We start from the raw sequence: 16,824 nt of genomic DNA on the forward strand, positions 1-16,824 counted from the left end.
TCCACCATAGAGGGGAGGGTCCACCATCGGCAGGGGGCGGGGGGGGCGCGATTGCGGGGTTTCTGTCGGCCAGGTGAGCTCGGCCTCCTGCTCCTCCAGGCCCACAAGCAGTGCAATAAAGACACTCACCTCATGGATCTGACCCTTCCTGCTTTCACTTGATGTGAATCGGAAGTGATGGGAAACCTGAACAGATAAGGTTAAACTCATCTAAGTTTTCCAATACATGATGAATTAAGTACCTCAAGTATTTCAATGAGATACATTGCCCCTTTTAGTACCGGCCCACTGGCTTTAAGTGGGGGTGGGACTTCCTGGTCTAAAAACAGAAAATGCTGGAAATCCTCAGCAATTCAGGCAGCACCTGTGGGGATAGAGAGTTAACCTTTCTGATCGATGGCCCTTCGTCAGAACTGCCTGGTGTCTGTTGAGCTCAGGCATAAAAACCTGCAGAAGTGGGCGAGTTGGGGCCGGGATGCGATCCCGTCCAAAAAACTGTTATTTTAACCTCCAACCCGCCCCCAACCCACCCGTTCTTGGGGGTTAAAATTACCCCCAAGAACATGGTAGATCCATGAATATTGGTCTCCCTCCATCCCGTGACTTCATTAGTGAAATCCCATTAACAGAGCTCTAATCACTCTTCAGAGTGAAGTTTAACAGATTCAAGTGTCAGGCTGCACGGAGATGTGACTGTCACCTGAAGAATATGGAGCCCATTCTCCAAGTGCTACGTTCCTCACTAAATTACTCTGTCGGCTAGAAATTGGACCTTGACACATCTGTTTATGGGCGTAAAATGGGAGCAATGAGGTCCAATTTCGGAGTCCAACATCCTGCGTCCCAGGATTCCTGAAAAACATCTTTCCCTAAGGGTCGGGTCATTTTTCAGGCATCTGGGGTGGTCGCCTGTAAAAGGTATTATTTTTTCTTAAAATTCACCTGAGCCAGTACTCCTGCCAGCTATGTTCAGCCCCCCTCCCATTGTCGTTCAGCCCCTCCCCTCCCAGCAATTACCTGAGGTGATGGACGAGCTGCTTATGGAGCCACGGCTGACGCCGGCAATTGACCCAATTTATTGCAGAGTCCCGAGGCCCATAGTTGAGCCAGCTTTGGGCCTCCCGGTTAGGGTGGGTGCTGTCTGCGCAGCCCCGATTCTGGGCCTGAAACCAGGACCAGACTCATTTTCACCCCTCTGTCTGTTCGTTCTTTCTCACTCTTTATTTTTACACTTCAATATTCTGATTGAATCCTTGCACTGAAATCTGAAAAGTTTATCTAATATGAAACATAGAAACATAGAAAATAGGAGCAGGAGTTGGCCATTTGGCCCTTCGAGCCTGCTCCACCATTCAATATGATCATGGCTGATCCCCAATCTCAATACCATATTCCCGCTCTCTCCCCATATCCCTTGATGCCTTCTGTGTCTAGAAATCTATCTATCTCCTTCTTAAATATATTCAGTGACTTGGCCTCCTCAGCCTCTATGGTGGAGAATTCCACAGGTTCACCACCCTCTGAGTGAAGAAATTTCACCTCATCTCAGTCCTAAATGTCCTACCCAGTATAGGTATCGTCATGTGATCAGTGACCAGTTTTATTTCTGAGTAAGAATCTAACATGAGACCAAGTGTTGTGATGCATCACCCTCTTTATTTCACAGTGAGAATACATTCCCAGCAGTTTGAAAAACAAAAGACAAACAAAAGCTAGAAGACAATGGATTATTTACACCACAAGAGAAGCCTGAGAAATGGGCCGCCTGTTAACAGGAGCAATATCTGAATAGATCATTTTCTCAATCACAGATTCAGTCCGTGTATATTCCAAGTGTGAGCACCCAGTATAGGTGTGAGGAGATCTGAATCTGAAATTTATACTATCATCCGTTTCTGGATTTGCGCTGATCTGACGACGGCCAAACTGGGGGTCCCCATTAGCAGGTTTCTCCAGTGAGTGTATTGCTCTTCCTACAGTTCACAGCGTCCAGTCGACACTGTCTGTTATACAGTCTATTCCCATTAATATTTCAGAGTACAGGAGACAGAACAATTTAAACACGGGAGGAAATTCTTCAAGATGATGTAATGAAAGCCTCAACATTTTACAAATATTAAACACACTGTGTTTTTACAGTTCAAATATTCTCTTAATTGTTCAGTGTTGAACTAACTCTTGCAGATAAAATGCACATCATGTTGTCTAAACCATTTAACTGAATGAATTATGTTGTTAGTTGCTGAATATTTGAGGCTGAGTGGACAATCTGCCCCAGGAAAGACATACTTGTGCTGGACAGCAAAAGGAGTGTGAGAGGGGCCTGGTGACAACTTGCTCTGTGGAAGCACCTGGTCTCTGCCTGTGGTCAGCAACTCACAGAGTGAGAGACCCCAGGTACGATCCCACATCTGACCACTCCATGATTCCACATGGAACAACTTCAATACTCTGTGCTCTGAAACACTTTCCATTTTCTATTGGCTCTTTTCAAATCACCTTTAAATGTTCTGATCAGCATGACTGGGATAAACAGAAACATAACCCATCGCTGTGTGAAGATAGAACATCCTGGAACTATATCTGCCACCAGATCCATCTCAATCTCAGTCTGTGCACGATTCATTTAAATTACGATTACAGAAAAGGGAAATTAATGCGGAGATTAATCCCTCTGACCCAAAGAAAGGCCCACTATAAAAAGTGTGATAACCAGGTAGTGTCGGATAGAAGGCTAGAGCCCGAAACTTGCTGGTCTTCCAGTGCAAGTCCTCGACCGAGTGTTGCCGACTGGCACATTCCAAGGTCCAGGACTACGTGCTGAGGGACACACTGAAGCTGGGTGCAGCCGCCACAAAGGCTCTGTGGGGAAAGGCAACCGTTTAGGGCCTTCCCGCCATTGTATACCGAAGGGCTACAATCAGGGAAAACCCACTCGGCCCCAGAATGTAAAATACAAATTTATGTCATGAAATGTAATGTACCTGTAATGAATCTGTAATCAACGAGCTGTATTGATTATAATGCATTGAGGAACCCTAGAGTGTCATGAACTGTAATTATGTACGATGTGTAACTGTATTGTTGGAATCATATTTGAATTGTACTTTACGTATCTTGCAAATTGTATAATCTGTATTGTGTACATTTGAAATATGATATGACAACTGTATTGTATGTATTTTTGCAAGTTTTATGAATAAAGTATATTTTTTGAAAGAAAAACTCGAGCCTTGTCTTCAGTGCAGCAGTGTGGGTGGGAGAGAAAACCTGCCAACTGCCAGGAAAGGGCAGTATTTATAAACAGGGTCACCATGCACAGGGCTCTTGGGATGGGACATGGGGAGAATCGATCAAAATCCCAATACTGTCTCATGCACAGGGTTAAATCCAATGTGTAGTTGGTAGGAGGCTCACCTGAAGATTAAGGATAGAGTTAAGCACATCTCACTGTTTGATATCTGTAAAGGTAATAGAACCTTTCAGAAAAATTCTACTGTTCCTTCTTCAGAAAGACTATTTGCATTAGCCCATGTCTCTTATACCAAGCAATAAAAAAGGAACTCTTATAAAAGGATCGTTGACCATCTTCCAAGTCCTTCATGAATTCCTTGACCAGTGAGCCATAGTTTTGGACGTCAGTCTTGTCATGGAAAGTCCTGCAAAATAATTAGGAATGAAAAGACTTTTAATTTCTCCAATCAAAGCCTGTATGAAAACCAAGCAGGTTGACAGAAAGATGGTCTCATCACTCCCACCGGCCTTGGTAAATGGGATCACAGAATTACCCCCCGGGAATTTAAAACTAGAGATGTTCGCCATTTGGAGGCCTCTGAATTCACCATCCCCCAGTCCCTCTGTTGCCCCAATCCCGTAATCCTGATGGCTATCTCCTTATAAGGAGTCAAGGGTCAAAGGTTTGGTGACCACCCTCCTGTCGCCTAGTGCTGCCCTCTGTTATTTGTGGCCTTCTCCTCCCAGCAGATATGAAAAGGACCAATGCAAGAAATGGATTGTGAGAGAAGATCAGTTCTACCAAAGTTACCAGGACAACAGCCACCTGATGTTAGTGTGTGAACATGGAGCTGTGAGACCCTTGTACTGGTGTCATATACCTGGTGCTTCATATTTAACCCATTAATAAACAACATGGACGGCACAGTGGTTTGGTAACATGGCCCAGAGAAACAGATGAGAATGAGCATGTCTGGGATCAGCAGTTGGTAAAGTGCCCTGCGTTCCCCCTCTGTGATGCTGCTCCAAGTGAGGAGCAATAAAGAAGCTTGGAAAGATAATCTCTGAAAGTGATGTCACTAGTTTACACACTTACATTCACAGAAACCAAAGATTTTCTTTCTCACCAACTCCCAGGTTGGGGCCTCAAGTGAGACTGCATTGATGCACTGTGTCATCTCCAACCATGGTGCTCTGACAGTTCTCTTTATTGCTGGGTGGTCTCTCCTCCAATTAAGGTCTCCCTTAGCTGGAGGACATCCTGCCCCAGGCCCGCCATTGCCTGATCGCTGTGTGGGGTTATTCTGCACCCAGTTATTTATTTAGGTAAAATCTAAGATGCAACTTCAAGGGCAGCTAGCAGCCCTGTGAGAGCTGTTGTGATTGTTTTATTAATTATAATCTGGAGTAAGTAGTCTTCATACAACAACTCTACCACATACTGCCAACCCATATAAAGAGTGATCACATCCAGCCTTCATTTCTATCTCAGAAACTCCTCCTGCACCACATTCTGTACATTTAGAGGAAATAATCCCACTTTCTCTGAGCTTTCTGGATATGAGGGCTAATTCCCTGATTGGGGGGTTCCTGGATCGATGCTCACAGGGAGCAGTTAGCAAATCACAGGCCCAAAACCCCTGATTTTCTGTTAACAATTTAAACAGACTGAAAAGCAGACCCCAAGGGCCGTGATCTCCCAACCTGCGATCCCTCCGATCACCACTCCTCGGTGGGAACACCCAGTCCTGGAATCTCCACAGATGATAAAATAATACTACAGCTGCTAACAAAAGGTGCACTGACAGAGAGGAGGACACTGTCTACATTGGGGTTCATGCTGTGTAGTGACCCTCATTGACAGTGTGAGTTGGTGAATGTTGAGTGAGGAAATGACTGGGCCCAGCTCTGATGCTCTCTCTGATCAGTAAATCACACTGACGTTCATCGCCCAGACACATATGTGGAAAATATCCCCTCCACAGGGCACTGGAGGGTGGGCGGTAACACTGGAACCGTGTAATTCATGACTCTGATCAGAAGAGAGCAGATAAAGGGACATTTAAGATCACTACAGTAGAATGGAACATCTAACATCTCAATGAAATGATGTTAGATTTTGGGTGCGGAATTGATCAAAGAAAGTGAAAGTGTTTCCCAAAAATACAGAATGTGGTGCGTGTGAGAATATCTGAAATACAGGAGCCGGCCCCATTATTGTTACAATAGAGGAGTCTAATACTAATGGGACAATCCAGCAGAGAAAAGCCCAACTACTTTAGTTACAAGGTATGGATTTCACATCCTGGGATCGTGTCCCGAGGAATTGTGGGTCCGCCATGTCCAGTGCTCCAGATGAACCTGAGTAATGTGAGTGTGGAGGTCCAGCCGTGTCCTCAGAAGAAGGAACTGAAGGGTGTGAGACATGAAATACCTCATTACATGATCAATGTTGGCCAACGTCCCCACCTGACTGGACCAGCCCGTTAATCACAGTCTAACTACAGGCTGAGTGGTGTTACCATGGCAGCCGTTGTTGAGAAATATCAATCACAACAAACTACCAACTAAGCTCACCTGATAAAATAATGAAGAGAAGATTCCTTTATAATTTTAACTGTTGGATCAGTTGGTGCAGGTGGACTGATGATCAAAGGAGGTAAATTGAGGGACACATTGAATTTCTGCTGCACTGTCCCATCTACCAAGTGTCCTTGAATCACCCAAGGTGCACTGACAGGAACAATTGTAGCTGCAGACAAAGAAAAACAGTTACAGCATTTTACTAGCAGATCACCGTGGAGTTGCTCAGAGTGAATCAGAAGTTACAGGTGGGGGCAGGGGGAACGGCACTGGGGTGGACCTTATTAAAAGCTTTTTCAAATCTGTATGAACCACATCCACTGCATTTCCTTCATCCCTCGTCTCGATTATATCGTCAAAGAATTCTATCAGTTTGGTCAGGTGTGACCTGCCGTTTAGAAATCTGTGTTGATTCGCTCTGATTAAATCCGGATTCTCCAAATACTGAGTAATTCCATCCTGTATTCTAGACTCTGGGACCCTGAAATTCTGGAGGCCCTGCTCCACCTCCGGAAATACCTTTGGGGTTGACCCTCATCTGAAATGACAGGGCCGGGGTCATTTCCACAGTGTGGGTGGGCAGCCCATGTCTGTAGAGGTGCAACAGAGGGCACTCGCTCTGCTGTGTTGGTGACAGGTGGAGCGGCATCTTATATGGGAAGGGCCGAAGAGAAAAGACAAGCAAATTTCTTTCAATTCTCCACAGGAAGCAAAAGGGCATCACCGTAAAGAAGATCGACACTCTGGGATCGGGTCCCCAGTCTTGAGACCGTCCTATGGTCCAGTTCTCAGGTTGGGTACTGAGTGCAATTCCCAGTTCGTCGGGGAATCTCCACAGTCTCACCTCCAAGGTTTACTGCATAAACAGGGGGTATGTTGGGGGAGAATGGGGGGAGAGTGGGGGGGAGAGTGGGTGGGCGGGGGCACGGAGGACCCACCTGCCCACCTGCCCACCCCCCAATTAGAATTTATGAAGCTTCTTACAGGAGCTGTAAACCCGGTTGATCAGGATACCGCTCAAAACTCACCATTCCTGCCCTTCCCCAACCCTGGATTTTCAGGTGCCAGGTATTGATCAATAACTGAAGTGAGTTCTAGTGGGCGAGATGTTCCTCACTTATCTCTGTCACCTGTTCTGAGGATAGTTTTCCCATTTGTCACACCCCAGTTCTCTGGCACAATTTAACCATAGTTAGAGCCTCTGATATTTCTTCTCCAGCTTTCCTCAGGTATAAACCATCAGGTCCCAGTGATTGGTCTACCATCATGGGGAGAAATTTACCTCAATACTGCCTGTTTTTCCAGCATAAAATCAGCGTTCGACCCCTGAGTTTCATGTTGTGATCTGTCGTGCCTAAACTGCGCTGGAAGTGCAACAGATGCCAACCTTTCTCGGACGATTATTATTCTGCCAGGGCACCCACCTGAAACAGGCATGGGGTTCCTTAAATATGCAAATTGGGGTCTTAAGGGTTGTAGAACCCCAAATGTGAAATTCAGGTAGAAATGGCCGAGTTTGTCCATTTCGCTCATGCAGCTCGACGGCATTTAATTCGGGCCAATGCCGATTTGTACCCCTTCCAAATCCTCTTCAAATATGTTCCATTGCTGATCTATGGTTCTATTTGCCCATTTAAACTGGAAAAGGTCCCATTTTACACTGTTATAATTTGGCTTTTTCCCAGTCAAGTGCCCTTATCCTGGACTTTTCTTTTTGCTTTTCTATTCTTACACCGAACCCAAATAGTTGTCACTGTTTCCCAATGTTCCATACTGTTAGTTCACCTATTTGCTCCATTTCATTACCCAGAACCAGGTCTAGTCGTTCCTCCTCTCTCAGGTAGAATGAAGCAACATACTGAAAACAGTCCTGAACACACTGCAGCACCACCTCCCCTTCTCACCACAAACATTTTCCCTGTTCCAGTCTATTTTTTGATAATTGATGACTAATTGGATAGCTCTTTCAAAGAGCCGGCACAGGCACGATGGGCTGAATGGCCTCCTACTGTGCTGTATGAATCTATAATTCTAATTAAATTCTCCCACAATTATACCATTTTTATTCAGACATGATTCTCTAATTTGTCTCCAAATTTTACCCTCAATTTCTTTCCACTGTTTGTCAGTCTGTAACAGACCCCCAGTAATGTCACTGATCCCTTCCTATTCCTCAGCTGAATGAAAAGGAAATTTGTTTGTCCCACTTCTCTATTTAAATCCTAGTGCTCTCTGATATTGTTTCCAATTAATACTGCTGCTCCTCCTCCCTTTATTCCGTCCCTCCTGAAAGTTTTATACCCAGGATTATTGAATCACCAATGCTGACCCGGCTGTAGCCCTGCTTCACTTACAGATATTAGGTCATGAATTTCTGTTTTAATCAATGACCATTCTATAATTTTGTTTCTTATCTCTGTGAATTAAAACACATCGATTTTTGTTTGGATTCAGTTGTTTTCTCAATTTTTACCATTTTGTCTTATATATAAAAAAAACTGTAAACTGTCGATTTTTATCCTGAGTCTGGGTCAACTCAAGAAACAAACTCTGGAAATGTTGTGTGATACCAAAAATGGCCCAGAAATTCCAGGATGGTTCTACGGTCTCCATGGTAACTTGAGCAGGAGACCAGTGGAAACCCTGATAAAATGGGGAAGACATGGTTACATTGGGTGTCCATCATTTCTGCCAGTTTCCACAATGCGTTGTTAGGGAAAGAACTTCTTTCTGCCTCTTACAGGGTGAATGGTGGGCTGATGTAGGGGCCAGAGTGTGGACTCCCCAAGCCAGGAGTTCCTTCCATGGGGCCCAGTGTTTGAATGGCACCAGGCACACCGAGAAAGATGACGTGTATTGGGCTCCACAGGGGCACATGTGGGCTCCACTGGTGGGATCTAAGCCTGGCAAGGTGTATGGACTCTGGAGAGGACAACTTAATTTTGAGAAACTTATCTCCTGGATCAGCCTCCACACTCAGGGGCCAATTAGACCCATAACTGGGGTTTGGAGGGGCCTTGACATTTCACCCTCCCTTGAGGTAGCGACCACACCAGATTCATGGTGCACGGGGCAGGTTGCTGCCAAAGTAGCACCCTTAATGTGGAACCCTCCCAGTGACCCCACAAACTCTGGCAGGGGGTGTGCTGGAGGGCATCAGTGGGCACAATCCCAGAACAAGCTCCAGGATGGCCAACTGTGGAATTGTGGGACCCGTGTATCTCTCTGTACAGGTAGTTTCAAATAAGACAGGTCAAACAGTGAAAGTTTGCTTTACATTCCGTCTTGTTACACTAATGAAGATCTGATATACCTGCAGCATTGGAAAAATATGAATATTTCAAAAGTTTGTCCATGCCAGTAATTACTGCATTCTTCATATCCATTCCACTAACTTCTGTTACAACCCATTGCAGGGTTGGAAATTCATTCTCTTCGTAAGTCTAAGATAACAAGTGAAAAAATATTAGCTCATGGCATAACTGTACAGTTACTGAAAAAACACCTGTGTTGAGGGGACTGTCCTCGGTACCGAGGTCTGGGAGCAGTATTCATGTCCTGGATGGACTAGGCTTTAAAGAGAGTTAGGAGTTTTTGATGGGAGTCTGAGCATCAGCACTTCATGATTCACCTTGTTTTCTCTTTTATTCATTTACCCTCAAATAATGAAGCAGTCCAAGCCTGCATGCAGCAAGATCTGGACAACATCCAGGCTTGGGCTCATAAGTGGCAACTAACATTCGCACCAGACAAGTGCCAGGCAATGACCATCTCCAACAGGAGAGAGTCTAATCACCTCCCCTTGACATTCAACGGCATTGCCATCGCCGAATCCCCCACCGTCAACATCCTGGGGGTCACCATTGACCAGAAACTGAACTGGACCAGCCATATTAAAACCGTGGCTACAAGAGCAGGTCAGAGGCTGGGTATTCTGCGGCGAGTGACTCACCTCCTGACTCCCCAAAGCCTTTCCACCATCTACAAGGCACAAGTCAGGAGTGTGATGGAATACTCTCCACTTGCTTGGATGAGTGCAGCTCCAACGACACTCAAGAAACTCGACACCATCCAGGACAAAGCAGCCCGCTTGATTGACACCCCATCCACCACCCTAAACATTCACTCCCTTCACCACCGGCGCACTGTGGCTGTAGTGTGTACCATCCACAGGATGCACTGCAGCAACTTGCCAAGGCTTCTTCGACAGCACCTCCCAAACCCACGACCTCTACCACCGAGAAGGACAAGAGCAGCAGGTACATGGGAACAACACCACCTGCATGTTCCCCTCCAAGTCACACACCATCCCGACTTGGAAATATATTGTCGTTCCTTCATCTTTGCTGGGTCAAAATCCTGGAACCCCCTTCCTAACAGCACTGTGGGAGAACCTTCACCATACGGACTGCAGCGGTTCAAGAAGGCGGCTCACCACCACCTTCTCAAGAGCAATTAGGGATGGGCAATAAATGCTGGCCTTGCCAGCGACGCCCACATCCCATGAACGAATAAAAATAAAACCCTTATTAGCATCCTGCACTATTAGCCTCGGTCCTTTCCGTTAAATTTTCGATTAAAACCATAGACAATGTTATGAAAAGTAAAATGAACTGGCACAAACATGACAGCAAACAGTGGACTCCTAACTATACTTACTCCGTGTGAGGTGAACGACAGGGGCTCAAGGCAGTAAACTTCATGGCAGAAATCGATCACCGCTTGATCTGCTCCTGTTCCTGTAATTTGAAGCCCGAGTAGGACAGACAGAGTTAAGCAGAGTCTCAGCATCTTGGTGTCCATTCTGATCACTGTTGAACGCACTGATTGACTCTCAGGCACTTCAGGTGGATCTGGTGTTTGAGCAGCGAGTTCAGATCTTTTTATACTGTTTCATAAAGATGATTTTGAATACAACTATCTGCAGGCAGGAACATTAGATGCTGGAGAGAAAAGCAGGTGATATATTATGGAAATGTTGCTTTGTTCCAACCTCATGATGGATTTAGAAATCATTAACTCTCTGAGTGCCGGATCCAGGGAAGTCTGAACACTCGAGACAGCTCCCATTTTTTAAATGATTCCAGCTCACACACTGTAAGGCTGAAAAACTCCCCTATAATACAGTAATAACACTGGGGAAGTGTCAGGAGTGACTTGTTCTGTGTGTTACAATTCAGCCTCTCCCAAAACTCTCTCCTTGTTCTCTGTAAAAGGCAGATTCCATTATCAGGCCCATTCCTCAGGGGAGATATCCGTGTTGGACGATAGTGAATCATCGCCCATTTTACACTCTGCTCGATTTATTTTTCCATTGGAGTCAATGGAAAGAAAGAAAGAACCTGCATTTATATAGCTCCTTTCACAACCTCAGGACGTCCTAAAGTGCATTACAGCCTATGAAATACTTTTGAAGTCTAATCACTGTTGCAACGTAGGAGACACAGCAGCCAATTTGCACACAGCAAGCTCCCATATACAGCAATGAGATAATGACCAGATCATCTGTTTTAGGTGTTGGTTGAGGGATAAATATTGGCCAGTACACTGGGAGAACTCTACTGCTCTTCTTCAAATAGTGCTGTTGGATCTTTTACATCAAACTGAAAGGGCCTTGGTTTAACGTTTCATGTGAAAGACGGATGAGATGTTAAATTGAATAGAAAAGAAAAACGGGCCGGGTATAAATTGGGTAAGATATAAAACGGGCATGGTGTAAAACGGGCGGGGTGTAAGACGGGCGGGGAGTAAGACGGGCGGGGTGTAAAACGGGCAGGGAGTAAAACGGGCGGGGAGTAAAACGGGCGGGTTATAAAAACGGGCGAGGAGTAAAACGGGCGGGGAGTAAAACGGGCGGGGAGTAAAATTGACAGGGTGTAAAACGGGCGGAGTCTAAAATACGCTATCACCCGTTTTTCATAACCGTCCAAGAGGGATTTCTACTCTCTCATGCTTAAAAAGTGTTTCTTGAAATTCTTTGTAGTCTCAGTTGGTAAGCTGGCCTGCAGTGCAGAACTGAACCGTATCAACCAGGAAGGGCCCAGCTTTAATCTGCAGTCTGTGCTGAGTTATCTGATCTCCATCAGGTGGACGTTGCGACACAACAGATGGTCTGTCCCGGGAAAGGGAAAGAATCAGCAGGATTACCGCTCCTGGTGATTATCCAGCGATCCCGGCTGTAAAATGCACGTATGTGGGAGTCAGGCGAGGACAGGATTGGGCTCAGTTGTGATGTTGTCTCTGGTCAAACTACACACTGACTTTTATTGTTTGATCACACGTGAAGAATGGTGATATGAGTGAGGTAGTGGAGGACATGATCCATTCTCCAGCTACAGTCAGAACCTTCAGGGGAAAGATTGGAGGGAATGGAAAACACTGGATTTACTGGAAACTGGTTCCAAAGATCAATTTATCAACTAATCAATTACCAACACATTGAAGCCTGTGTCACCACAGCAACCGGGTCAAAGGTCTGACTGCTTCTTTGGGCTGATTTCGGACTCTCCATCTGTTCAATGATAGAAAGAAAAAGAAAAAGGAAAAGGGAAAGAAAAAAACTGCAGCTGATGAAAATCTCAATTAAAACAGAAAATGCTGGAAAAACAGAGCAGGTCAATGAGAATCTGCGAAGACAAAATACCGATTAATGATTCAGGTGTAAGACTGAAAGCTGAGAGGCTGGGATATCTTTTAGTTTTCAGTTCTGAGGAAGGTCTTACAGCTACTCTTACAGTAAAGAATTCCCTCCATCCCACAAACACAGTTCCATCTCCTTATTTAACTCCATGGCAACAAAGAAAGTTTAAAGCGGGACAGGGAACCAGACCTCGGCCACCAGACAATGGGGAAAGGTGTGGAGACAGATCACCACAAAGTCCACATTGGGCAGAATGGAAGAATCAATTTACAATCATTCCCCAACCATTGAAAACCAGAACCCCTCTCCCCCCACACAACATAAAGATAAATGTAAGGGCATGAGGTGATTTAGGTTGGAGATGCCCCTCCAGTTGCTCTGCCTGTTGCCGACATTGAGCGCAATTTTACTTGAAGAAGATTGAGTAAAGTCGGCGAAGGCTTGCAGTTGATGATTGTGTGCACCATCAAGGTGGTGAAAGGTAGCCACATGGGGAAATCCCGAGTTTGTACTCCCCCTAACCAGAGTGTATTGTGGAGGGTTAGATGTTAGATGAAGGAATAGAGACTCACTCTATTTCAGAGCTGTCCTGGACCACAGTTCCATTTCATCCTTCGCCTCATCCGGCACTTTAACATAAAGCTTTTTCACTTCCTTTCAGGTGTCAATCTCAGAATCATAGAATGCTACACCACAGAAGGAGGCCATTCGGCCCATTGCGCCCATGCCAGCTCTTTGAATGAGCTATCCAATTAGTTCCATTCCCTACCCTTTCCTCTGAGTCCTCTGGTTACCGACACTTCTGCCACTGCGAACAGTTTCTCCTCATTTACTCTTTCAAAACCCGTCATGATTTTGAACACCTCTATCAAATCTCCCCTTAAACTTCTCTGCTCGAAGGAGAACAACCCCAGCTTCTTTAGCCTCTCCACAAAACTGAAGTCCCTCATCCCTGGTAGCATTCCAGTAAATTTCCTCTGTACTCTCTCCAAGGTCTTGGTATCCTTCCTAAAGTGTGGTACCCAGAATCGGACAGAAAACTCCAGCTGGGGCCTAACCAGTGAATTTTAAAGGTTCAGCATAACTTCCTTGCTTTTGTAATCTATGGGGGTAATTCGGGGGGTGGGCGACTAACTCACTCTCAGGAGGCGGGTCGGTCAGTAAAATCTTTTAAGGAGGGTGTGGGCCTCCATTTTAATAGGTTTTTTATTTTTAACTCCTGGAGGCTGGGATTCCCGGGCCTTCTGATTCACGGAACATGAGAGGAGGCGAGAAGGCCCTCACTTACCTGCCGTGATCTCACACACCCGATCGGCCGAACCCCCACTCCATGTCCAACCCCCCACCCGACGCTCTCTGACCCCCACCACAGTCTCTAAACCCCACCCCACAACTGGCCGACTACACCCCACTGTGTCCAAACAACCCCCCGATGATATCCAACCCCCCCACAATGATCTCTGAACCCCCCACGATAGGCCAAAACCCCCCCATGTCCAACAATCCACACGATCTACGATAACCACCCACGATTGGCCCATATCCCTCTATACCCAAGATGGGTATAGAGGGATATGGGCCAAGTGCAGGCAATTGGGACTAGCTTAGTGGTATAAACTGGGCGACATGGACATGTTGGGCCGAAGGGCCTGTTTCCATGTTGTAACTTCTATGATTCTATGATTGACCCCGTCCGTAATCTCTGACCCCCTCCCTACAATCTCCGACCCCCCCGTGATGACCAAACCCCGACGATCTCTGACAACCCCCACAATCCCCAATAACCCCCATCACCGATGACCGACCACCCTCCGTTGACCGACCCCCATTCTGATACCCCACTTTCTTGGCATCTGCTCCCCAACTGCCTACCCGTCCAAATACACAGCCAGCCTATCAATCCGGCGACCTGTTTGGTGGGAAATGTGCTGAGAAAATTTAAAAGGTGTCCTGAGGACAAAATCGTCTGGACATCCGGGAAACTTGAACTTCCAGGTTTCCCAACCGGAAATCTTCCTTCCCCCCCTCCCGCTCTCTTCATGGCCCCTATGCTGCTGATTATAAAACCAAGGATCCCATATGCTTTTTTTACAGGATTCTCAACTTGTCCTGCATCTTCACAGATTTGTGTCAGTACAGCCCCAGGTCTGTCTGTTCCTGCACACCCTTTAAAATTATACCATTTAGTTTATATTGCCTCTCCTCATTCTTCCTACCAAAATGCATCACTTCACACATCTGTGTTAAATTGCATCTGCCACATCTGCCATTTCACCAGACTGCCTATGTCCTCCTGAAGTCTATTACTATCCTCCTCACTGTTCACTACATTTCCAAGTTTTGTGTCATCTGAAAATTTTGAAATGATGCCCTGTATACCAAAATCTAGGTCATTAATATATATCAAAAAGAGCAGTGATCCTAATATCGACCCCTGGGGAACACCTCTGTATACTTCCCTCCAGTCAAAAAAAGACCCATCACCACTATTCTCAGCTTTCTGTCTCTTAGTCAATTTCGAATCCATGCTGTCACTGCCCCTTTAGTTCCCATGGGCTTCAATTTTGTAAACAAATCTATTATGTGGTACCTTATCAAATGCCTTTTGAAAGTCCATGTACATAAAATCAACCGCACTACCGTCATCAACTCTCTCCATTACTTCAAGGACCACAATCTTCAACAACTCTTTGATGCCAACACCCCTCCTGATCCGACTTTCTTCTCACTTTCATCCGACCCCATCCCTCCTTCCAATCTCATGCCTTGTCCTGTTTTTACCATCCCCTCTGACCTTTCCCCCTGTGACCCCGACCGATCAGTCCTCAGCAACAGCCTCAACTTCATTTCCTTACGCCCCCACCTCAATGAATTTTGAGCTCGACGTGATGCTGGACCTGAACCCCACCCACTGGCCTTTTACCCTCTCTTGATCTTTTCATTGGGTACTGCCAGCGTGACATCGGCCGTCTCAATTTCTCTACTCCCCTCACTCACTCGAATCGATCTGCCTCTGAACTTGCAGCACTCCGTTCTCTCAGGTCCAACCCTGTCATTGTCATTAAACCTGCTGACAAGGGAGGAGATGTTGTTCCCAAAACTGTTAAATCTCTAACTTCTTCCAGTTCTGCTGAAAGGTCATTGGGCATCATTTTTGCACCCGCTATCGGGTGCGTTCCTGGCGGGGGGGCTCCGAAAATCGGGGAATCCCGGAGCGGGACCGGAGCCCGGCTCCAACCCGCCCACTGACGGGTTCCCCACTGATGCGCCGGCGTGCGCGCGCAGCCCCCGCTGGTGGGAATCCCGCAGGCAATTAAAGCCAGTGGGATGCCACTTGAAAGTATTTATCTTGCTCGTTCAGGTCATTTACAGACCTGATTGAGCTGTTTAATTAGGAGGGGTGGGATTTTACACTGAACTGAGACTGTTTCCCATACTGGGGGAAACATTCCCAGTTCAAACGGAGGTGTTGCAGCCAGCAGCCTGTGGCAGCTGCAAAGGTGCATTCGACAGGTGGCCACTCTGTCACATTGGACAAAGTTTGGCCTCCACCACCCTCCTCCTAACAAGAAAATTCACCGACCTGGAACCACAACCCCGGTGTGAGGACACACTTACCTACCTTGCGGACCCCCTCAGATGTACATCTTCCGGATGGGGGCTGCCGTAGCTGCAGTCATGACCTCCTCGGAGGGCGAACAGCATCACCAGCCTCACCAGCCTCGCCGTCCACCTCTGACACGTGGAGCTCCACAACAGAGTGCTATGACACATCCACCTGTACAACAGGAGGGAGGGCTACCGCAGAGAGAGATGCGTCGCAGAGGGCACTACCCTCGACACAGGGTCCATAGACCGAGGCTCAACTTCCTGGACCTCTCTGACCAGCAGTGCACACGGAGGCTCAGAGTCACTCGACATGTAGTCGTGGACATCTGCAGCCTCCTTCATGCCGAGCTGCTCCCGGCTGGCCCGAGCACCATCTTCTTACCTGTCACTGTCAAAGTCACCACCGCCCTCAACAACTTCTCCTCCGCATCCTTCCAGGGTGCCACCGGGGACATCGCCGATGTCTCTCAGCCGTCTGCACAAAAGAGCCCTGCAAATACACCTACACCCACTCTGCAGTGACACAATGGGTGGCATCAGTTGTGGGTCTTCATTGTGATCCTCAGGAAAGGGCATTATTGCACAAACCAGACAAGATTCGCAAAGACGTGGCAGTAGTGGTGCCAAAATAATATGTAATGTGAGTTGGTCAGAAATTCAATATCAGTAAAAACCATGACAAACCCTCAAACACCCTTGTGCATCCCCTTCATGCTCACGACACGTTTGCCTTACGCTGCCTACTGCACATATGTGAT

At 46.5% G+C, this 16,824-nt stretch overlaps 1 protein-coding gene across 1 annotated transcript in view; it reads right to left on the bottom strand.

The window, feature by feature from the left end:
* Positions 1 to 1,636: 1,636 nt before the first annotated feature.
* The window catches only part of LOC137321531 (uncharacterized), a 34,192-nt gene continuing 19,004 nt past the window's right edge, over positions 1,637 to 16,824 (bottom strand). Inside the window, exons 2-5 of the mRNA XM_067983926.1 lie at positions 10,477 to 10,760; positions 9,131 to 9,260; positions 5,812 to 5,986; positions 1,637 to 3,659 (exon numbers count right to left, since the gene is read on the bottom strand). Of these exons, the coding sequence (XP_067840027.1) occupies positions 3,494 to 3,659; positions 5,812 to 5,986; positions 9,131 to 9,260; positions 10,477 to 10,620 (615 nt within the window). The 5' untranslated portion in view covers positions 10,621 to 10,760 and the 3' untranslated portion in view covers positions 1,637 to 3,493. The remainder of the gene's footprint in view (positions 3,660 to 5,811; positions 5,987 to 9,130; positions 9,261 to 10,476; positions 10,761 to 16,824) is intronic.

This window comes from Heptranchias perlo, chromosome 5 (genome assembly GCF_035084215.1).
Source record: "Heptranchias perlo isolate sHepPer1 chromosome 5, sHepPer1.hap1, whole genome shotgun sequence".
Classification (NCBI taxonomy): Eukaryota; Metazoa; Chordata; class Chondrichthyes; order Hexanchiformes; family Hexanchidae; genus Heptranchias; species Heptranchias perlo.